Below are 24468 nucleotides of genomic sequence, written 5' to 3' on the forward strand. Positions count from 1 at the left end.
AATCATTAAACAAAACAAAGAGATTTGTTAGCCCCATGGTGGGTGTGCATAGTATGTATATGATATCACTTCCAGCAGGAAAAAGGAAGGTGTCAGTCATGAATACAATGGCATCGTCTAATAATTATATTTGTTTAAATCAACGTCAGTCACAGTGCACCCAATTCCAGCACGGATCTCCTCAGTTGATGTGTTGGGTCATTTATTTTAAAATAATGACAATGTCTTACATTTTTAATGAATATCAATTTTTTACTAGGCATTTATTTTAAAATACATTTTTAAAATGTTTACATGTTTTAATTAAACAAAATCCAGGTAAGACTGGGTGCTTGATTCCCCAACAGATGTGCAAACAAAAGTCCAAAGAACATCTATGAACAACAAATACATACTTGCTTTAACAAGTATGTATTGCAAATCTATTAGTTTCCATGGAGGTCATTACTAATTAACATTGTTCAGGTAAGTGATTTCAGCTTCATCTGAAACACTACTGTACTGAGCCAGTCGCTAACCCTACACATGTCATCAAAAGACCTCATCACCAACAAAATTAACTTTTACCCACTGCAAGAATACAAAGCCTAACATGCATTGAAAATAAAGTAGAAATAACATACATATATACAAACATATAACTAAATTTAAATATAACAGCACTAACACCATTGCAATAATTGCTTACATAGAGTCTGTTCCAATAACATTTTCAATGTTATGAGGATGCTTCGTTGTCAGTGGAAGAATCAGTATCATTTAACAAAATCTTCCAGATGGCCAAATTGAGTTTATCTTGTGCACCAAAATAAATGCAAATTAAGTTCATGTGTTTAATTTTATATTTATATTAGATTTGGTAGTTTTGCCCATGAACCTGCAATATCTTTACATTTCCAATTGTAATGGTTCTGCAGGAACAACTGACAGATATACAGTAATGGAAAATGTAACTGCAAAGCAATGCTACTATGACATGGTATATAAATGTAATACAACTACAAAAAATATAACAAACAGTAGTTAGGCTGACTGAACATATCGGACAATGGGGAACTGGATTTTAGAATTTAGATTTTAGGCCGTTCAACTCCAATCCCAAACCCCACCAAACTGAATGCATTTGTTATGTCATTTATATATGTGACCGCAAGGGAGATCTGATTCTGTTTTTCAGTTTAATTGACCAAGCAATGTCAGATTAATACGTCTTTGTTAAGCAAATAGAAAAACAATAAGAACTGTCTTTCTACAATAAATCATGCGTTGTTTCCCTACCAAAATGAATAATGATCTGTATTCACATTCTCTTTGCATACAATGAGAAACTCAAGATGATTCTGAAAGGCACAATTCAACATTGCTGAACATGTTTTTTTTTTTAGATATCCAATTATTTTTACCCCCAATTTTCTCCCAATTTGTTATTATTTTTCTCCTTCACCGCGGCGATTCCACACATAGCTCAGGGAACTCCTTAAGACAAGAACCAGACCAGCAAATCTTCGCCCCAAGCTCACTCGGCCCCTGCCTGTAGGGGTCGCACAGAGTGGTGCGGAGAACCACTCTAGGCCAGATCCATCTCCTTGAAGCTAGCAACAATCTGTTGAATGCTACTTCCACAGCTCAGTGATGGAGCGATTCAGAGGAGGGAGAGAATGTGCTCATGCTACTTGTCATGAGGTAGATAGGAAGGTATCGAGGGAGGCAGGAGTTAGTTTCCACCGGTAAGTTTGAGGAATTGTAGAAACAGTAACGTTAGGCCTAAATCTTGGAAACTTATTGATTTAGTACATATTAGCGTTATTTTAATATAACATTAATAAGGCACACCTAGATATTCTATTTAACGCCATTTTATAGATGCATCTTCTGACCTCCACGTTAGAAAGCAAATTATGCACTTTCACAGTAAGTAACTAACTTACTGAAGTGTGCACGTTAGAGTGCGCGTCGCACTGGCTTAATTTATTTATTTATTTTTAAATATACGTTAAATCTGTTCCAGTTTTCCTAAGAATACAGAAAGAAGGAAGAGGTGGTCTTTTTTAATGAGGAGAGAAAAAACTGGGAGGCCAAGGATTGGTGCACCGTGTGCAGTAAGTACTTCAGGACTGACGATTTTGACAGAAGTGGTCAAACTGTTCGGCTTCGAGAGGGTCGGAGCCTTCCGTTTTTGATAATTTGCCCAGTCATCTGCAAAAGGTAATAATTTAATACATGTTTTATTTTCATCTACAAAATGCTTATAAAATAAACCCTGTTGCACTTATAACCTCTTCAGCGATATGTACGCTTTGTTATACACATTAATGTGTATCGATTACAATTATTTAATTTGATTCTATAAAAGATATGTTAACAACTGATCTAGAATATTGATCTTCATATGTTTATATGTTAAACTTTAAGGCCACGATAGACTCCAATTTCTTTGCAATACGATCATTTGTCGTGGCCTTTAGTATGGCAATTACTAGTACAGTATTAATCACAGTTTCAATTTGTTTGTTTGTTTGTTTTTTAGAAAACTAGAATCAGAAAAATCAGAGCATCACAATTTGCCTCTGCCCCTGGTGTGTGTCAGTCTAATTCCAGCTCAAATTGTCATTCTCACCATGATGTTATTAGTGAGGTAAGAGAAATGAAAAACAATTATAATTCTTGGTTTTTACTAATGCTTTCTGCTTGACATGAAAAGAAAAATGTAATTTGTTTTTGAATATTCGACAAATTAAGGAAAATGTTGTGTTGTAGAGAGCGCTGAAAACGTCCGTTATTTGAAGTTTTAGTCTGTTTTTAAATAAATATGAAATGTTTGGAATGTCATGATGGTGAATGGACAAGTTGGGTGTGTATAATTTTTACACAATAATATACCATTATATAACATGTAGCCTATATTGTGTTTGTACAAGTCAGATGTACAAGTTATTTTAATCATAATTTGCTAAGTGTAAATACAGATGTTTATAATTTTAGGTTAATGTACACTTGGTTTACAGTACTTACATGTAAATTGTATTTATTGTCGAAGTGTAGCTTTTCCATTCAATGATATCTGCAAAAGCTTCCCTCTCTGGTACAGGTGACAGCAGTAGCTCCTCCCCCCTCTGGACCTCGGGGATAGCAGTAGCTCCTTCCCTGGCACTCAGGCTGGCTATTGTTCCTTTCCCTCTGGTACTGGGGATGTCAGCTCCTCCCTCTCGGGCTCTGGGGACTTTTTAAAATTACACAGGCAATTGGAGTTTCTGCTAATACCTAGATATTTTTCATTTGCTGTTATTTGCAGTGGTTTCTAAAGATATGTTTCTTTATTTTTAAATACACTACCGGTCAAAAGTTTTAGAACACCCCCATTTTTCCTGTTTTTATTGAAACTTAAGCAGTTCAAGTCCAGTGAACCTGAAATGGTACAAAGGTAAGCAGTACACTGCCAGAGGTTAAAAAATAAGTTTAGGTTACCAAAAACTGAAGAATAATGTACATTTCAGAGTTATACAAAAAGGCCTTTTTCAGGGAACAAGTAATGGGTTAACAACTTACAGCTGTTCTGTAGCAATGGAAGTAAATTAAGGCTTGAAAGTTGATACTAACAATTCCTACAGGTGTCCTAACTTTTGTTGATTACTTACAAACCCTCTGTCTGTATAAAAGCAGTGTTGGAACAGACTGTGTTACTACACCCTCTTAAGCATTATTTGGACAGTATTGTACTGCAGGAAGTAGTATATTGCTATCATAATGGCGAGAAAAAGGCAATTAACAAAGGAAGATAGACAGACCATTATAACCCTTAAAAGTGTAGGCCTTTCCTTTAGAGAAATTGCAAAGAAAGCCAAGGTGTCAGTGAGTACAGTTTCCTACACCATCAAAAGGCACTTGGAAACTGGAGGAAACTCTGACAGGAAGAGGTCTGGCAGACCCAAAGCCACAACAGAATCAGAAGACAAGTTTCTGAGAGTCAACAGCTTGCGTGATCGGCGGCTCACAGGACAACAGCTTCAAGCACAGCTTAGCACTGGTCGAAGTAAGCAAGTCTCAGTTTCAACTGTGAAGAGAAGACTTCGAGCTGCATGTTTGACAGGTCGAGTGGCAGTAAGAAAGCCATTGCTAAGATGGCAAAATAAGAAAAAGAGGCTTGCCTGGGCCATGAAGCACCGCCAGTGGACTTCTGAAGACTGGAAGAAGGTCTTATGGACCGATGAATCCAAATTTGAAATCTTCGGTTCATCACACAGGGTTTTTGTACGCCATCGAGTAAGCAAAAGGATGGTTCCTCGGTGTGTGACACCAGCTGTCAAACATGGAGGAGTAAACGTGATGGTCTGGGGCTCTTTTGCTGGATCCAGAGTCGGCGACTTGCAAAGAGTGAGTGGCACCCTGAACCAAAACGGCTACCACAGCATTTTACAGCGCCATGCAGTACCCTCTGGTATACGCCTAATTGGTCAGGGGTTCATCCTACAGCAAGGTAATGACCCAAAACATACCTCCAGGCTATGTCAGAACTACCTTAGAAGAAAAGAACAAGATGGTAGGCTTCAAATCATGGAATGGCCAGCACAGTCTCCAGACTTAAACCCCATCGAGCTGGTTTGGGATGAACTGGACAGAAGGGTGAAAGCAAAGCAACCTACAAGTGCAACACATTTGTGTACTTCTGCAACAGTGTTGGGAAGAACTTTCCAAACAATATTTGATTTCCGTTGTAGAAAGAATGTGTTCGGCTGTTATATCTGCAAAAGTTGGCTACTTTGATGAGTCAATAATTTTGATAAAATTTTGTTAAACAAAACGATTCCATGATTTCTTTTTTATCTCCAATTGTTTATTTGTTCTATGCTTTAATTTCAGAGTACATTGAGACATTAAACTGTGTAAATTTCAATAAAAACTGGAAAAATGGAGGTGTTCTAAAACTTTTGACCGGTAGTGTACTTGTTTACTTATATACTTTATATATATATATATATATATATATATATATATATATATATATATATATATATATATATATATACTATATATATATATATATATGATACTTACTCCACGAATTATATAATGAGATTACTCTATAATTCCTTAGGAAGGAACATTTGTTTGAAGACAACACGATAATCTTTGTAATGTAAGTACTTACATTCATCATTGACATATTACACACTAAAATCGTTCGTAAGTAAAGACAGACCAAAAATACTTTATGATTTTAATACATTTTAATAGTATCATAATGCAAACAGTATTGTCATAAACAGTCACGACAATAACAATAATAACAATCTATATATATATTATATATAATATATATATATGTGTTTACAAATGTGTATGACTCAAGAAAGACCATTAAGGATTTTCTATGACCCAGATGTACATGATATAACATAACAATTGTTTAAATACAAATTTATTGAACATGAAAAACATATTTAATGCTAAAATACTTATGTTTGCCCATACAAACGTGGAAAAAGTGACCCTTTTCACTTGTAAGTCGCCTTGGATAAGGCATCGCCTAAGAAACAGTAACTAATATTTGGGATGTTTCTTTGAAATTTGGCAAGTATAAAAACATATAAAGCGGTTTATTCATTTGGGATGGTTGTGTAAAAGATATAAAGAAGGCATTTACAGTGATCATTTCATTGTAATCTATAGCCATACATATATTAGTCATAGTATTTTAAAATTCTAGAAGCATTACACCTCGTCGTTTCACAACACAAGGAGTGAGGAAAGCGAAATCGAGCTAGTGCTTTTTATCAGGTGAGCTTTCGGGGACCCGCTGAAATTGTATACAGTGTTTAATATGAATATTCACTTATATAAACACACAAGTTTCCAGATACTGTGCCTTACATTCAAGTGTCTCACAATGTTTACATTGTTCTCATTTTGAATTCCTGGTCAAGACCCACCTGTGTAGACTGCACTTGTAGACACCTCCATCTAACCCTCCTACTATCGCTGGACTTGCCTGACATAATCACCATGTTCTGGAGCCTCACCTAATGCACTATCCTTGCATTTATAATGTGTCATTGTAAATATAACTTGTAATCTTACCTTGTTGCTTCCTAGTTCATATTGTATTGTAGTTGTAGTATCACACTAACTGTAAACTACACTATAATTAGGATAAAATCATTAGGATTTACAGCTATCAAAACAACCTCTTAGAACAACAGAAATGAGTAATTTCAACAACAACACTAGGAATTAAAAATACAAGATGAAAAAGCTCAATATAGAATTCAGGAAGTTATCGATTATCAGATTTGCAGTACCGGTGTCACCTGTGAAAAGCTAATTTTAAAATGAAACTTTTAGAAAGCATTATGTTTTTAACAGTTGATCTAGGTTATCCTTGCCTAATAAAACACATGCTATTTGTAATTAAAGCTCTTGAAATCACAGTATTACATGTTGATTAGAGGGTGTTTTTTTCTTTGTAGTGTTCTTTTCACAGACTAAGTCGAGACAAAGGGGCCAAACACTTTGTCAAAGCTGTCCAGTACATGAAGTAAGTGAGTTCGCTTATTGACAGTAGTGTGGTCTGCCGTATGACTGATTTATAAATCTGAACTGCTACAGGTTTTTAAATCAGGTTTTGATTTATAATTTATTGAATGCATTTGTTTATAAATTGAAATATTAATCAACATTTTTTTTTTTTTTTATATAACACCCTTTCATAGCAAAGCCATCTCAAAGCACTTCACAATCAAAAATGAAAAAAAGGCCTGCAAAACAAGGCTGAACAATAAAAGAATACAAGTAAAACACATCCCAAAATAAAAACATACATTTTGTATGATATAGTGCATACAGGATACTAAAAATAACATAAAAATCAAACTCACAAATCATGCAATGAGCACACTAAACCAGAGAAAAATGGGGACCAACAGAACTTAATAGAAGGTTTGTTACAGCATCAATTGAGAATCAATTCTAAGTCTAGAAGATACAATACAGAATATAGAAATTGCATTAAACTTAAAAACTGGGAGAAAAGAGGAGTCATATTCTGCAGTGTTATAGCTGGCAAGCACGGTGTCAATAACAGATGGACCACTAACATAAAATCACATACTGAGAGTAGAAAGAGGTTTAACTTTTTATGCCATTCAGCCACAGGACTTTTTAATTTGGTTTACTGTTTTTAGTTGCTAGGCTTCTGGAAAAAAAACAGCATTTCTGCTAAAAAGTAAAAAAACAAAAAAACTATAGTTGTCAAATCAGCATATACGTTTGCGAAAGAGGAAACCATGTTAGTCACATGCAGCACCTCAGAGGTTATAAGGGCAATGAGGGGTATAACTTCATTAGCGGTTTTAAGGGCAAAACAGCTTTATCATCTGTTTTGAAAGGTGAAACTATTTTGGGGTTGGAACAAGATAGTCTATATATTTCTATGTAAATTCCATATTTGACTGGTAGATTGTACAGCGTTAAGATTATCAGTGTTTGATTGTCAAATTTTTATCCCCACTGGGGATCAATATACCTGCCTGGGGACAGTGAACAGGGTTTATGTATGTCTAGAGATGTGCTTGTCCTAGTGTGATCAGACTTGGATTATTGAACATATCATAATCTCTGGATACTGCATATGGTGTTTATCTGTCCAGCCAACTGTCTTTCGGTATGTAAAATTATAATTATGTATATATATATATATATATATATATATATATATATATATATATATATATATATATATATATATATATATATATATACACACACAGTATATTTATACACATCCCTCTACTATGCAGCAAGTTAAGCATAACATTATCGAAAGGGTGCCCAAATTAATGGGGCAAGCGACTTAGTGACACCGACTATATACATTTCTTTTAGCTGTTTGGCTACACCACTCGCACTATGTAAGAGTTGGGAGGCACCTTTAAAAACGAATATCACAAAGTGACTTTTTTAGTTTCCTTTTTAATAACTTTGCAAATGAACAAGTCCTTTGTTAAGGACGTTTTACAGCATGAGCCGGTCGGTATTCTGCAGCTTAAATAATGCCAAGTTACAGGTATGGATTGGGATGAATGCCAGTGTTATATAATGTGCTTTTCCTGTCATGTTCCGTTCTGTTCTGTATGTGATGAACATCTCAATACTGCATGACTTATCCACACGTGTAGAATCTTTACAGTTGAAGTGGTTTGTCATGAGTGCAGTGTGTAAAAACTGTTCATAGCATAGCACATGTAGTGTAAGGGGAAACATTAATCATGAGGTGAAAGTCCTTTTAGTCATTTGTCTTTTCCCCTACACAGTTCCTGTCTGTGTGACCCTGGTGCTATTATTAGACATTTGAGCCCACCCAGAGAATAATATAGTATGGTGTATTGTTGTCTTAGAGGGTGTGAATCTGTACTGGCTAGTGGAAAGAAAAATATGACACATGGTTTTGCATTTAACCACTTTATGTCATTCAGCCCCCAAGGGAGAGCGAAGCCCATGCTCATAATTTCTAACACAAGTAGTCTGTTTTAATTAGACATGCCTCCTGATGGCTTTCAGCTGATTACTTAACATTGGCATTGCTTATGTGATACAGATTTGTTTTCCTTAATTACTATTTTTCATATTTTAATTTGAGAGTAAATGAATATTATTTGTATGAAATGGATTATTTCTTATAGGTGCTATTTAGTAATGTTAATGCATATGGTCTAATACACTGTTGTTATATGTAGCAAGTTAGTTTTCCTTAGTCATTATCGTGCTTACCTGTATTTGGACCGATCTGCTGATTTGAATTCTATATTGACTTTTGATTGGTTACTTCAAGATGACCTAGTGTGGGGTGTATTGTTTGTTTGGTATTGAAGAAGTAAGCTACCTTGAGCCTGCACACATTTTTTTTTTCTATTTTTTTTTTTTCTGTACGGCATAAAACATTGCCCTTTTATTTGAACATTTTCAGCTGGACGAGCAAGGCTGGCAGCAGGAACAGGGAACGATGGAGACACAGTTAAGCACCAGGGAGACGCAGTATTATTTACAAAAAATAACAAATTAAAACAAAATTTAAACCAAACAATAGTCACCAAACCAAGGCTTTTACAGTGAAAACAAGGCCTAAGAGCACTCATATCTACAGTACTTGAGTCCCAGGCTGAACTGAGAAGCTGTCTCCCAACTCCTCCTTCATACATGCGGTCAAACTCAAACTGGCATTCAATTAGCCAATTTAGCCTGGCCACATTTCACATGTTGTTGTTTTGTTTTTTTTGTTTTTTTTTCTGCTTGTTCACATGTTTGGTTGGCATGCCTAATTGGAGGGGAGATACATATTTATTTACATTGCAGTGAAGGGTTTTTAAACCCATTCCTCTCAATAGCATATACTGTACAGCATATACATAATTACCTGTGCACGGCATCTACCGTCTGAGAAGTTCTCATTAAGGACTGTTAGATTCTGTTTAATTTCTTAACTATTTAAACACTGATACTTTAATACACATAAAGGTAATACATTACCTTTGCAGAGTACTGTAACACCTGACGGATATATTTAGGAAAATAATTCTAAACATTTAGCACCTGGGTAATGTTTAAAAGTTGTGTCTTTGCTGGGGATTCTACCGGGAGAGTTGCATTGGCTCGGGCCCTCTTGCGGGTTAGGAAGGCAACATAAGCAGGGAGTCTTTGTCCTGCCTGGGCTACAGTTAACTCTATTGGCGCATGGTGAGCTGAACGCAGACCCCTGCAGGGACTGGTAGCTGTTCAACATCCTGGGTGTAAAGAGGCAATTGGCATGTTTAAATTGTTAACTGTTCTGTCCATATTTCTCTGCATTGTTTTCTGAAACACATACTAGAACAATGTTTAAAATACTAGATTGTAATGCTAAGCTTGTACAATGACAGGTGACGAAAAACAAATACAAAAATAATGATAATAAAACGACCTAAAAACAGCTTAGCAGCCAATTCATAGCAATTCCTCTTTTATTGTAAGAGCCATCTGATTACAATTTAGGGTAATGCATTACAGTGGGCTGTTGGTTTACAGTAAATGATTAATATAATAGAAATGAACAGTATGTGGATTCATTAATATATTACCATTTTTCACCTGTTTTTTTTTTTTTTTTTTGTATTTACATTTGTTTACTAAGTGCGCTGCATTATGAATACATATGGCAACACATATATTTGAATAAAGCTAAAAAGAGAGCTTAGTTAATATTTAAAGTATGTTTCTGAATTGTGATGCCCTATTTGTGGTCCAGTAATATATTCAGTGCCTGTTCAAAGTAAAGAGTCATGTGGTCAGCTATTTATTACTACTCCTCTAAAGTAATGCCACTGAAAACTAGGTAGAGGAAGGGTTCTGCAGAGAGGATGTAAAACCACAGCTTACTTTGAGCAGGGGAAGTAATCTGACGTAAACACATGTAACAAGCACTCAGTATTTTGCAAAACATTTTGTGGCTTTTCCACATTTGATGCACTAGTGATGCAAACACACATTTCAGATTTGATCTCAATAAGTGTACACCTATCTGTCGCTTCAGCATTCATAAGTGCACATGGAGGACCTGTGAGCAGCAATGTGGCTACAAGAAAGAAGGGTTGATCTGGCCTATTTTCTATTACTTATTCTTTGTATCAAAGTCAAGGGTAAGTAATACCATTGATTAAGAAAGATTGAATAAGATTTAACTTTAAATATTGTGTAACTGGGGGAAGCAGAGGTTGTATTATTGATGTTTATAGCATGGCTGTAGCCGTTTAATATATATTGTATTATCCATGACTATAAAAAGTACAAAAGTATAAAAATACTGGTAAATTACAAAAATGTTTTTAATCAGTAACAAACAATGCGACTTATAGTTTACTAGCTGAAGTACCTGGCGTTGCCCGGGGAAATTAAATATTTCAATATTTCATCCATGACAAATTGGGGAACGGTAGCCTTCTGGTTTCTTCTAAGTTACCGATCTTGGGTGTCACACAATGAGCTCCGACCCCTTTCCCTTTTTTAACTTTTTTTTGTTTGTTTTTTGCCATTTTTAAATTTTATTTTAATTTGTTCTTTTTATTTATTTTTTGGTTTTATGGGTTTCTTTAATTTATGATACATGGGTACTGTAGTGATCCAGCAATGGGGTTACTAAATAAAGTACCCTGGGGGTCAAAATTTTGGTTCCAAACATAGGCCTCGACCTTCCCCTGGATGAAAGCAGAGGCTATGCCAAGTTCGGTTGCACTGGCTCCTGTGGGGTCCGAATGCATAAAGGAACAGACATACAGACAGACTTTCTGCTTTATATATTAAGATAACCAAGAGTAGGTAGTAAAATAACTGCTGGGCTTACATAGTGTTTGAGGTTCTGACTTCAGGTGTTCATAATAATAATAACAATAATAATTTTAATTACTACAGCATATTTCCACAAGCATATTATTGATAAAAAAAAAAAAAAAACATTAACATATTTACTGCTCAGTCTGTTCACTCAGAAAGGAACATTGTGAATACATACATATCTAAAAATAAATGTGAGAAAAAATACATTTAAATGAAATGTTTTACAGCTCTGGTCACTGGACTAATACTGCACATTGTTGAGGTCTTATAGTAAATAACCAAAATAGAGGTACCGTGGGATCAAGTAAGCACCACAACTACCGTATTGTATAACGTTTTGGGATTGCAGAGTTTTCACTCATGTATATAGTCTTTCGGGTATGTTTTGATTTAAACAAGCATATGAAGAACATTTCTTTTTGTTAAGGTTGTTCACACCCATCCATTAAGCCATTACCCAAGTAGATAAAATGTCTATATTTTCATGCTGATTTACTTTCTTCTGGTACGTAAATTTCACTACAGTGGGGACAACATTTAAACACCATGAACACCCTAAAAATGCACTATAGTATGCTTCAGCTATCTATTTCATATCTTCATTGAATCAGAAGTCAACAAGATGCGGTTATCTGTGGCTGCTTACAATATAAAAATGTTAAAATAATTTAAAAAGTGTGGTAAGATAGAGAGATATAGATAGATAGATAGATAGATACATAGATAGATAGATAGATAGATAGATAGATAGATAGATAGATAGATAGATAGATAGAATATAATCCAACAAATACTGAATTAAAATATATTACACTGAAGATGGCAGAACGTTTTTCTAAAGAATCAAGTAGTTTTCGTATGAATCCAGGATTGCCTTACCTAAAATAACATTATAGAACAAGATTAGTGCTGATCGGAATCGGTGACACCAGTTAGCACCAAGAGTGATAAAATGAGGAATTAAATGTTATTGATAAGTGGAGTTTTATCTAGAGGCACAGAAAGCAAAGGCACATTTTCTATGAAGAATACAGTAATTGTTAAGCTATAAAACTAGCAAGAACAGATCAGTTGTCATTTTTGTTCTGAGCAAGTACCTTAGTTTTACACCATTATATCTCTGAAAATAATCTTTACCCTTTCACAGTTTGGAAGTGTGTTTTGGTGTGGGTGCATGTTATTGGAACTAGCTGTTTGAAAACAAATACTGGGCCAAATATGGTTTTGAACCTGAATGTTAGGTGGGCTTTTGGTTTTAACGGCTCTTATATTGTTTGTTTTTCTGTACTGTAAGTTATTTCCACTTTGTAAAAATGTTCCTTCTTTGTATCTTATTTTTTTAGACATATTTTTGGTTTCTAATTTTGGTATCTGACTCATATACTGGATCAGGTGTGGGTTATATATACTGGATCAGGTGTGGGTTATTTATACTGGATCAGGTGTGGGTTATTTTACTGGATCAGGTGTGGGTTATTTATACTGGATCAGGTGTGGGTTATTTTACTGGATCAGGTGTGGGTTATATATACTGGATCAGGTGTGGGTTATATACATATGTTTCCATTCCTCTAGTTTATGTGCAGGAGTCAATTATCATGAGCACGCAAGCATGTTAATGTCTGGAGGTCGTTTCCCAATAGAGCATCATAAGAACAACTTCTGTGAAATGCACTTCAATGTGTTCTCTCAGTTCTTGAAGTTCTACTTAAGTTCTTGAGTGTTCTGGTGTAGTCTTGACATGTCTGTGAATGTTTATAACACAATACACTGCAAAACCATCGGGAGATCACAAGCACATGCACATATTAGTGCATATGGGCATGGCTGCTTTACATGTGTGGCTGCTTTGCAAAGAACAGTTTCTTTGAATCTTCAGTAATACCATCCTTTAATAAAATAAAGACTTTAACTCTTTAGACACCCAAGAGGACTTTTTTTTTTATATATATAAATAAAATGCTTGTGAGAATATCAAGAAGGTTTGGAAAACGCCCTCATGGACAATGTATACAGCATTTTTAAGTAAATACTAACTATTTATCTTGAATCTATTTAACTTAGGGAATAGTATTTTAATGCAGTACTAATTTCCTTTATATTAGTATGAAAGTGTATTCTTTCTTAATTTACAAATGTTCTTTTTTTTTTGTGTGTGGACTATTATTTTTTAACACAAACATGTCTTGGACAAACTCAGTACTCTGATTGGTTAGATCTTATGAACTAATTTCCATTTCATTGCCATCTGAGAGTGGCGTTAAAAGCACAGAATCGAGACTGGCTGTTTGCGTGACACTTTGCAATGTGTTGAATTCGCTGAGCTGTACCTTGCTCTCACAGTGCATGTTGTATTGCACAATGACTGTACAGCTTATTAAGAGTTATTGCTTATCTGACTTGTTCCTAACTCTGTCTTCAATCACTAGATTCACTATCACCACTGCACAGGATTATCTAAGGCGTCTTATGAGGGGAGAAATATACTTGGTTTGTAGAGGGTGCTAGCTACAGTAAAATTAGCACATTGTGTGCTGTTCTGTGTATTTTATGTTGGTTTTGGTTCTCACACTGATCCATCTGTACCCTCTTTATTTAGAGATTTGGTTGCATTGACTACCGTTAAACTTGAAATAATTGTCCGGTCTCAAATAATCATAAGAACATAAGAAAGTTTACAAACGAGAGGAGGCCATTCGGCCCATCTTGCTCGTTTGGTTGTTAGTAGCTTATTGATCCCAAAATCTCATCAAGCAGCTTCTTGAAGGATCCCAGGATGTCAGCTTCAACAACATTACTGGGGAGTTGATTCCAGACCCTCACAATTCTCTGTGTAAAAAAGTGCCTCCTATTTTCTGTTCTGAATGCCCCTTTGTCTAATCTCCATTTGTGACCCCTGGTCCTTGTTTCTTTTTTCAGGCTGAAAAAGTTCCTTGGGTCGACACTGTCAATACCTTTTAGAATTTTGAATGCTTGAATTAGGTCGCCACGTAGTCTTCTTTGTTCAAGACTGAACAGATTCAATTCTTTTAGCCTGTCTGCACATGACATGCCTTTTAAGCCTGGAATAATTCTGGTCGCTCTTCTTTGCACTCTTTCTAGAGCAGCAATATCTTTTTTATAGCGAGGTGACCAGAACTGAACACAATATTCAAGATGAGGTCTTACTAGTGCATTGTACAGTTTTAACATTACTTCCCTTGATTTAAATTCAGCACTTTTCACAATGTATCTGAGCATCTTTAGCCTTTTTTATAGCTTCCCCACATTGTCTAGATGAAGACATTTCTGAGTCAACAAAAACTCCTATGTCTTTTTCATAGATTCCTTCTCCAATTTCAGTATCTCCCATATGATATTTATAATGTACATTTTTATTTCCTGCGTGCAGTACCTTACACTTTTCTCTAATAAATGTCATTTGCCATGTCTCTGCCCAGTTCTGAATCTTGTCTAGATCATTTTGAATGACCTTTGCTGCTACAACAGTGTTTGCCACTCCTCCTACTTTTGTGTCGTCTGCAAATTTAACAAGTTTGCTTACTATACCAGAATCTAAATCATTAATGTAGATTAGAAATAGCAGAGGACCTAATACTGATCCCTGTGGTACACCACTGGTTACCACACTCCATTCTGAGGTTTTTCCTCTAATCAGTACTTTCTGTTTTCTACATGTTAACCACTCTCTAATCCATGTACATGCGATTCCTTGAATCCCAACTGCATTCAGTTTGAGAATTAATCTTTTGTGCGGGACTTTGTCAAAAACTTTCTGGAAATCTAAATAAACCATGTCATATGCTTTGCAATTATCCATTATCGATGTTGCATCCTCAAAAAAATCAAACAAGTTAGTTAGACACGATCTCCCTTTCCTAAAACCATGTTGACTGTCTCCCAGGACCCTGTTACCATATAGGTAATTTTCCATTTTGGATCTTATTATAGTTTCCATAAGTTTGCTTATAATAGAAGTCAGGCTTACTGGTCTATAGTTACCTGGTTCAGTTTTGTTTCCCTTTTTGTGGATCGGTATTACGTTTGCAATTTTCCAGTCTGTCGGTACCACCCCTGTGTCAGGAGACTGCTGCATGATCTTGGTTAGCGGTTTGTAAATTACTTCTTTCATTTCTTTGAGTACTAATCCGGTCTCTAATATGCGCCGGGTCTGCTGGCGTTTAATTTAAGTTTTACGGTATTTAGATTTTACGCTGGATTCACACTACATGCATAGCAACCTTGGATCACTGTAGCGCTATTAAAAGCAGCCCAGCTATGCCACTAATTTTAAAGACGGCAGCCTCAAAAGGAATAAAGCCATACATTGGTATAAAACCAACAAGTAAAAACATACCTGCAGCTGAAAGCATTATAATTCAGAATTCTTTCTTGCTAGTTTTATAAAAATTCAAAAAAAAAAAAAAGTTCCTCTCAGGAAATGTACCTTTTCACTTACATAAACATAGTAGAATACATAATTATTGCTGCAAGATGACAAACCATGTTCATAATTGCCTTTCCTGGCAATCTACCTAGGATTTCTTTCTTATTTATTTCCTGTAATAAGACAGAAACCCCCCAGATTTGTAGCATGATTTAAATGGTGTTTTGCATGAAAGATTCTCTTTTGCTTAAAACAAGGCAGTCCCCAAATGTCCAATTTCATTTAAAAAGTTAATTGTGTGTCTTGAGTTTCGTCACGGCACAGATAATTGGACCGTACTTCGGATACAGATTCTTGTCATGCAAATCAGGTAAACCTAGCAACCGAAGAATACACTGGAGTCAGACAGCTTATTTACTGTAAATTTACCAGATGTGAATGCGTGGGGTAAAAACTTTAAAGGGACCGATCCTTATCTGAGAAATAAAATACAAGCCCCATGTGAAAGTAGGTAAAGTTTTTTTTTCTTTTGTTTGGGAAAGTCTGTATGTCTGATAACAGTCAAACTGATAGGAAACACCACAATAGTTCAGTTACTGAGTAATCCGCTACTCTTCCTCTCATTTACATGTCTGCTTCCTGCAGCCTCAACAACTACCTGTAAAAAATACAGCAGTAGTAAAAATATTTCCTATACTTAGCATACGAAAAGCGTTTACATATCATAGAACAAAAATACGCTGACAGGGTGTGCTTTAGAATTCGTGGTGGGAATTTGATTTCTCTTTCTCTGTTCACACTCTCACTCTGCCAGAGTACCAGTAGTACTGGTAGTATTCTAGTAAATTAAAATTAAAAAAAAAAAAAAAAAAAACTGCAATGCATTTCCCTGGCTCACAACAGTTAATTTATTTGTCAATATTGCTTTACAAGGCTTCTGAGTGGTGCATCCAGTAAAAGCGCTCTGCGCGGATGTGCCCAATATCCTGGAGATCGTAAGTTTAAATCCAGTCTGTGTCACTGCCGCCCGTAACCGGGAGTTCCTAGGGGGTGGTGCTGAATTGGCCGAGCACCGCCAGGGGGGAGGGAGGGCTAGGTCGGCTAGGGTGTCTTCTGACGACCCCTGTGGCCCCTGCAGACTTGCCTGTAAGCTGCCTAGGCCTTTGTTGTCCTTTGACACTGTAGCTCTGAAGTGGCTGCATGGTTAGTCTGCAGCGTGTAAAGAAGCGGTCGGCTGACGGCACACGCTTCGGAGGACAGCGTGTCTTCGTCCCTCCCGAGTTAGCGCAGGGGTGGTGAGCTGAGTCTAAATAATTGGACACAACTAAATTGGGGAGAAAAAAAAAAAAGATAACTGGAGATGACTGAATTTATATAAAAAAATATTGCTTTATAAAATATTTGAAAATCACAATTGTATAATTTAGTGAAACCAGCAGAACAATTTTTATTAAGATAGCAAATTGATCTTGCATTCAATTATTTATCACGGCATATTTTAGAAGAATCATAAGAATATAGTAAGTAGAAACATGCTTAGGCTTAGAGAGCATGTTTATAGCCTTACAAAACAACCATTATACAATGAAATACAAAACATTTACGAAAACAAACAATAATGAAGCTGTGAAAACCCTGTATAACTCATTTATTGATAAGCAATTAAATAAACTGCACACCAGAGGACTGAAACCTTGCAAATACAGTGTCAGTATTTAAAGAGGAGAGTACGATCCACAAACCAACTACAGACCCACATGTTTAACATCTATACCATGCAAACTGCTGGAAGAAATATACTTTATTAAGAGAGTAAGCTTGAAGACTATCTCAACAATAATAATAGGGCGTGCTTGTGATATATTTGAATTACATTTTCAGAAAGCAGCATGAAACACTGATACATATGTTGAATTCAGCTGGAAGAACATGTATGTGTATACTACTGGTTAAAAACAGAAAACAGAGCACAGTAGAGGTGTAAAATCAGACTGGTATGAAATGTTTACTTGGGTTCCACAAGAGTTGGTGTTAGGAATCAGGACCCTTACTGTTCCTTGCTGATAACTTGGATCAAGACACGAACTGCAAGGTTGTTAATTTGCAAATGGCAATTACCTATAATTGGGCAAACTTGTGGACAATTAAAATTAAGTAATGGGGATAGTTTGTGTGGTTGTGTGCACCCAGATTCAAATCATATAGAATAAAGTCTTATTCTCATTTCCAGTTTTTACACCTTTGAACCATTTTAAATTGCAGTCCCAACCACAACTTTTTTTTTTTTTTATCTAGCAAAGTTGGAATAAGAAAGACATTACACAGTTAAAAAATTGAGATGGTGTGTTATATTTAACAGCAATAAAGTATAATACAAAACATAATACAAGCTCATACAATGACAAAATCCATTCAAATAATATGCAAAGCATTTGGGTGAAATACCTAAATTTGCCACAATTCATGTTAAAAAAGATATTTGGTTTTTATGATCTCCTAAAGATGACACATTTAAGTGTGGTTTAAGTCAACCCAAGACAGTTCATTTAGAATGAACCTAACCCTAACTATAACCTAAACTCTTTTCTGATACAATTGTGTACATGCATATATTGTGCAAAAATATTTAAACGTTATGTACATTGTAACTATGCATAATCACATTACAATTACAAAACATACATATATTTATTACATAAAAACATTTAGATTGGAGCCTAAAAAAATTATATGTAAATGTTATTTTATACTGAAAGTTTATGTTGTATCAGTAACAGATATATGATACAAGTGCATTTTTTTTCATTTGTAATTTTTAGGACACGACTCTGCATGTTCCCTTGAAGTTCGTGTGCCCCGAAATAGTGCATGGAATGTTTCTGTTATGAAAACTCTGACAATAAACTGCACAGTGAACTACTGTGAAGAACAACCTGAAGTGACGTGGTGTAAAATACTTGGGAGTGACTGCAAACCACTGAATGCAACAGTTGAAACTTCTTGGAATCAACCAAGCATCCATTCAGCTGTCTCTTCCCTCACTTTCTTCAATATCTCCTTGAATGATAGCGGACAGTATCGATGCAAGGTTGTCGATGTCCGGGGGATTAGCAGTGTGGGGCATTCTATTACTGTTAATGTCTCAGGTGAGTTTTCAAAAGATGTTTCAGATCAATTAAAAAAAAAATGTAACAAAAAGTATTCATCATGCTATCACTCTACTCATACAGAATGTTCTTGATATAACCTTTTCCGTTCAAGGTAAGTAATACACGCATGGTGATGTATGTGGTATATGTAGAAAATCTTATTCACACCATAGAGCTTCATATAATTGTAAAAAATATACCACTTTCAACACACCCAAGAAGTGGGTTACAAGCTGATAATTATAAACGAAAAACACTTTGATATTCATTAAAGTGTTCTTGACTGTTGTTGGTAACTTAAACCACAGTCTAGCTCTGTTTCAATAATAATAATAATAATAATAATAAATGAATCCATTAAAACACACACTGAGTAAACTCATGAGTTAAAGCTTTGTGAACAGGGTCCACTGGTGTGTGTGTATATATCAGTTAAAAGTTTTACGTTGTATACGTTTCTGTAAATACTTGAAAATGAAAACACATGTTACAATATACAAAACAAAACATAAGGAGTATCAAAGCATTCTTTGTCTTAATAACAGCCTCACAAACACGAGGCATTCGGTTAACAAGTTTCAGCAGGAAATCACCCAACATGTCTACCCAGCTCTTCTGCAGCAATTCCAAAAGATGTAGCTTTGCTTTGACTATTCTGTCCAGTTCGTCCCATACAAGTTCTATGGGATTGAGGTCTGGAGACTGGGCAGGCCAGGTCATTAGATTGAGTTGTCCTTCACTTTCCTTCTTCGCCAGGTAGTTCTTGCACAACTTTGAGGTGTGCTTCGGGTCATTATCTTGCTGAAGAATGAAGGACTGCCCAACTAGCCATAATCCTGCTGGAATGGCATGCCTCTGAGGTATGCTATGATAGCCATGCTGGTTGAGCTTGCCATAGACTTGGTAAAGATCAGCAACTCTGTCACCAGCAAAGCAACCCCAGACCATGACACTGCCTCCTCCAAGCTTGACAGTGGGAACCACACACGCAGAACTCATGCACTCACCCTCTCTGTGTCTTACAAATACCCGGCAGTTGAACCCAGATATTTCAAATTTTGACTCATCAGTCCACTCCTCAAACGTCCAGTTTCTGTGTTTTTTGGCCCAGGCAAGACTCTTCCTCTTATTCTGCACTCTTAACAATGGTTTCTTTGCAGCAATTCTTCCAGTTATGCCAGCTTCATGTAATCTCCTCTGAACAGTTGATGTTGAAACATCTGTACTTCTAGTAGCATTTAGCTGAGCTTGTATTTCAGGGGCAGTTAATCACCGTTTTCGCAGACTTGTGACTCGAATGAACTTGTTCTCTGATTCTGAGGTCACCCTTGCCCTGCCTGACCTTGTTCGGTCCTCATGAGTGCCAGTTTCTTCAAATCGTTTGATGGTCTTGGCCGCAGCAGTTACAGACACTTGCAAAGTTCTTGCGATTTTTCTTAAAGATTGACCTTTATTTCTTAAAGTAATTACAGTCTTTTTTTCTTTGCTTAACTGAGCGTATTTTGCCATTTTCTGCTCCCTTACATTCAGGAATGACAAACTTTTGCCTATGTTACCTATTTTTATAGTAATCATGGACCCTCCTCTGTTAACAGTAATTGGTGACAAAAGGTTAATTAGGTAACATGCTAGTTAACTCAGAGAACATCTAACAAAGACACTTTTATGCTTAGGCCAGTGTTCTAACACCATATTATACACATTTCAGAATTTTAACTGATTTGGGCTTCAGACTGAAATCCCCTTGCTTTGGGTGTCCATTTCATTGAAATTGACAAGATTTACATTTTCATTTAAAAATAAAATTTTTGAATGCAATTCACTTATGATTATCAGCTTATCATATAATGAAATATTAAGTGTTTATATATATACAGTACCAGTCAAAAGTTTGAGTACACCTGCTTGAAACCAGGTTTTTCATGATTTTCTATGTTTTTAACTGTATAAACTTGTCTATAAACACTTAAAATTTCATTATATGATATATATATATATATATATATATATATATATATATATATATATATATATATATATATAGATAGATAGATAGATAGATAGATAGATAGATAGATAGATAGATAGATAGATAGATAGATAGATAGATAGATAGATAGATACTTTGTTTTACTTTTTGAAAAAAATGTATTTAACAATTAAATAGAATACACAAAATCAATATTTATAAAACAGATATTGTAATGAAATCCATTCAGATCCATCCAAGGTGAACAAAACAATACCTAAAATACTGTGGACAGATAAAAAGTCACATTACAGATACTCCTCCAGATTACCATCCTTAGCAGCACACAACACAATGTCTACACACCAGGCAGGCTTCCTCAAACATTGCTATATTATGCATTGTTTTTTGGAAATTAAAAACCAGTCTAACCCGTTTTAATACAAGCCTTATATTATTATTATTATAATAATATATATTTCTTATACATTATAAGAAAGACTTTTCTGCGAGATTAATTCAAACAATGTAGCTCTTTTAAAAGCATTTCCACAGCCATTAATATTAAGGCACCCGATATTAAAGCTAGTCATTGCAGAGTTTGAAAAGGAAACACACTAATATTCAGAAAAAAAAAACAAGCAGACAGTAAAGAGAATGAGTATTAGGAGTGTACTGACCATCAGAACTGACTGTGTTTAACATTGCTACGGAGTTTGCTCGATATGTATTTCAGGCGCACTAGTTCCTGAGTACTAAACGTTTCCTGAGCAGAAACGGTTTGTTTTAAACCTCGTACTGAGCTCAGAAACAAATCAATATCGGGAAAATAATCCTCAACATCAATTCCCCTTAGCCCTTTCGTCTGCTCCAGGAAATCTTTAGTGCTCTGAATACTGTAGCCTCCTTTCTGTTTATACGCGCCTAGCGATTGCGACGCTTGAGAGAAATGAGACTGCCTTCATCCTCACTGTCTACAGCGGCATTGTGGGTCACTGTGCTGAACACGTCTCTGCAGAGCTCTCAGGCTCCGTACTAACGCTGCTGCCGTCAGAAGAAACGTTGTGTTTTAGTGTGACAGCACTGCCCTCTGTTTTACTCACCTTTTTTTTTCCCGGCAATCTAAAAACCTCACTATCTTCTGTGAACTTTACCCCTTCTACCTGTATCTGAACATCACCCCCCACACTAGCAACCATCTCTGTGTCCATTTGCTCACTCTGTCCCTCCGTTCCGCGACTTTCTGCGCTCTCATTGTCTTTTGCTGTATGTTGTACTTTAATTTGGCTTTCCGCCCCCAACACAGTGCACTGCCTGCCTCCTGGGGCTCAGCTTGTTTAAATGAATGCACCATTGTCTCCCTGCATCTGAATACATTTTTTTCTCTTGATCTTGTGGATTCAAGAATTAGGATTCCTCTTTCAAAATTAGATTTTAATACTGTGGACTAATATACAATACTTACAGTAGTTTTCTCTTTGTTGGTCTGTTTTTCAGAGGAAGAAAACCTGCCCACACTGAACACGACCATATTAGGTATTCTTTATGAATCTTACCGTGTTAAATTTACTTTAATGAAATTTTTAAAAAATAATTATGTTGTGTGGGGATTTTAGTAAAAAAAAAAAAGAGGTAACACTGTACATTTGTATTTAACTACTGTGTATTTACACAGTAGTTACTTAGTAAATCCATGTGTATTTAACCATAATTACAATGTTATTATGCATAGTCTGTGATGGACTGGCATCTCTTCCAGGGTTTAGCCCTGACTTGCGCACTGTGTCTGCTGGGTTAGGGTCCGGCTCACCGCGACCCTTTTTAGGGTTAAGCGGTTACAGATAATGGATGAATGGATGGATTATGCATAGTTACAATGTACTTAACTTGTATATCAGTTTGCACAATATACATAAGTACACAATTGTGTCAGACAAAGGGTTGGGGTTAATGGTTTTAGGGTTAGGTTTAGAGTTATGGTTAGGGTTATAACTATGCATAATAACATTGTAATTATGTGTAAGTACACATGTATTTACCAAGTAACTATTATGTACACACAATAATTAGAGACACAATGTAAAGTGTTAAAAACAAAAGAGCAAATGTCTATGCAGTGACAGGTACTGTAGTATGTATTTGTGCAATCATCCTTTAGTTATTATCAAAATGTATCCATTTGTCTTTTTTAAATCAGATGCAGTCAGACACCCATGCTAGTTGTATTGTGAACCAATCTCCATTGGGAAACTACTTACAACCTAACTGCCTTGTTACAATAATATGAACCTTGCCAACCGAAAACATTAATGCCAAATTCCTCACAAACTTCTCTTTAGGAGACCTGGAGACAAAGCTTCCCCCACAAAATGATAGTTGGCTGACATATATTTATATATGTGCGGGAGTGCTTATCCTGATAATTGTTGTGGTGTTAATCTCATTTTTCTGCATGCAAGGACACAGAGGTAAGTGACATTCTACATAAACCTGTGTCCTTATAACAAACCTTAATGAAAAGTTGAGGTACACAGGTGAATATTAAGTTATAAAACACCAACTTATAAATATTAAAATATATTACAGATTAAGATTTAAAATAGTGAAATAATTCTATAATACTAAAGTAAAGGATCAGTTCTCTTTCACCTCAGCCCTTTTGTCAGTTGTTGCAATCAGAATTTGGAATAATTTAGTACGTTATCACACTTCTTTTTTTTTTTCATTTTTGTCCCATACTTTGTCTTGATCAATTGTGAAAGTACATTTGAATTAAATTAGAATTTTTAAGAGATTATATTCAGATCCAGTGCAGAAAAGGGCTACCAAGATGTTACTAGATAGGATATTTGTGAAAAATGACCATGCACAATATATATATATATATATATATATATATATATATATATATATAATATATATATATATATATATATATATATATATATATAGGATTATATTATAAGATTTAATAAAAAAAAAAATAAATCCTTCCGGGTTTAGTTTTCTTCGGTACGTCTTTTTACTCTTCCACTGTCAAAAGAAAGTTGATACGAAAACAATCAAGGGAAGTAAAGTTACTAGCTTAGTACTGGTGGTTCTGGTAATAGATACCCCAATTAGACCCCTAGGTATAAAGTGGAAGTTCTGGTATAGAGAGCTCAGCGACACCAGGCATATCCCATACAGAAGGTCGTTGGTGGTCGTCTTCTCTTTCAGGGAACTAGGGTTACAAGGTTACACCTAACGTTTTACTTTAGGGCAATCAGCTGTGATCAACACAAGCACAACATCCTGTTATAAACCTGGATGTTACTGTCTCTACACTAAATTCAACAGATAATACTTAAATCCTAATAATTATGTTTCTGAATAATGTATTTTAAAGGGGAAAGGATCATTGGCTTCTTAGATATTGAGATTAAAAAATACACTGTTCATACTTTTTTTGAAATTCATGACATGTACAGTACATCTGTCTAAAACATTTCACATGTATAAGAACAGCCAAATTAGAATAATGGAACAGCCCTGAACAGTTTTATTTTTTTATTTTTTTTTATCCAGAATTAGTACATTTTTATCTTCCAGTGATATAAAACCAC

At 35.4% G+C, this 24468-nt stretch overlaps 1 protein-coding gene and 1 long non-coding RNA gene across 2 annotated transcripts; both read left to right on the forward strand.

The window, feature by feature from the left end:
• The first annotated feature begins 1856 nt into the window (after positions 1–1856).
• On the forward strand, positions 1857–3349 carry LOC121320438. Its single transcript, XR_005950846.1, has 3 exons — positions 1857–2205; positions 2528–2635; positions 3089–3349. It is a non-coding gene; the product is annotated as an uncharacterized LOC121320438 (long non-coding RNA).
• A 7159-nt stretch (positions 3350–10508) lies between these two features.
• On the forward strand, positions 10509–23720 carry LOC121321028 (B- and T-lymphocyte attenuator-like). The gene is made up of 4 exons (XM_041259937.1): positions 10509–10664; positions 18565–18891; positions 22361–22399; positions 23203–23720. Exons 1-4 carry the CDS (start codon positions 10595–10597, stop codon positions 23337–23339), a joined length of 573 nt encoding a protein of 190 aa, XP_041115871.1. The 5' UTR covers positions 10509–10594; the 3' UTR covers positions 23340–23720.
• Positions 23721–24468: the final 748 nt, after the last annotated feature.

The sequence above is a fragment of the Polyodon spathula genome, chromosome 9 (assembly GCF_017654505.1).
Source record: "Polyodon spathula isolate WHYD16114869_AA chromosome 9, ASM1765450v1, whole genome shotgun sequence".
NCBI lineage: Eukaryota > Metazoa > Chordata > Actinopteri > Acipenseriformes > Polyodontidae > Polyodon > Polyodon spathula.

Excerpts from the sequence above, each read along its gene's own strand:
- LOC121321028 (XM_041259937.1), top strand. The coding sequence starts at position 10,595 with ATGTGGCTACAAGAAAGAAGGGTTGATCTGGCCTATTTTCTATTACTT. Across the intron at positions 10,665-18,564 it reads TCTTTGTATCAAAGTCAAGG|GACACGACTCTGCATGTTCC; the intron begins GTAAGTAATACC and ends TGTAATTTTTAG. Across the intron at positions 22,400-23,202 it reads ACTGAACACGACCATATTAG|GAGACCTGGAGACAAAGCTT; the intron begins GTATTCTTTATG and ends ACTTCTCTTTAG.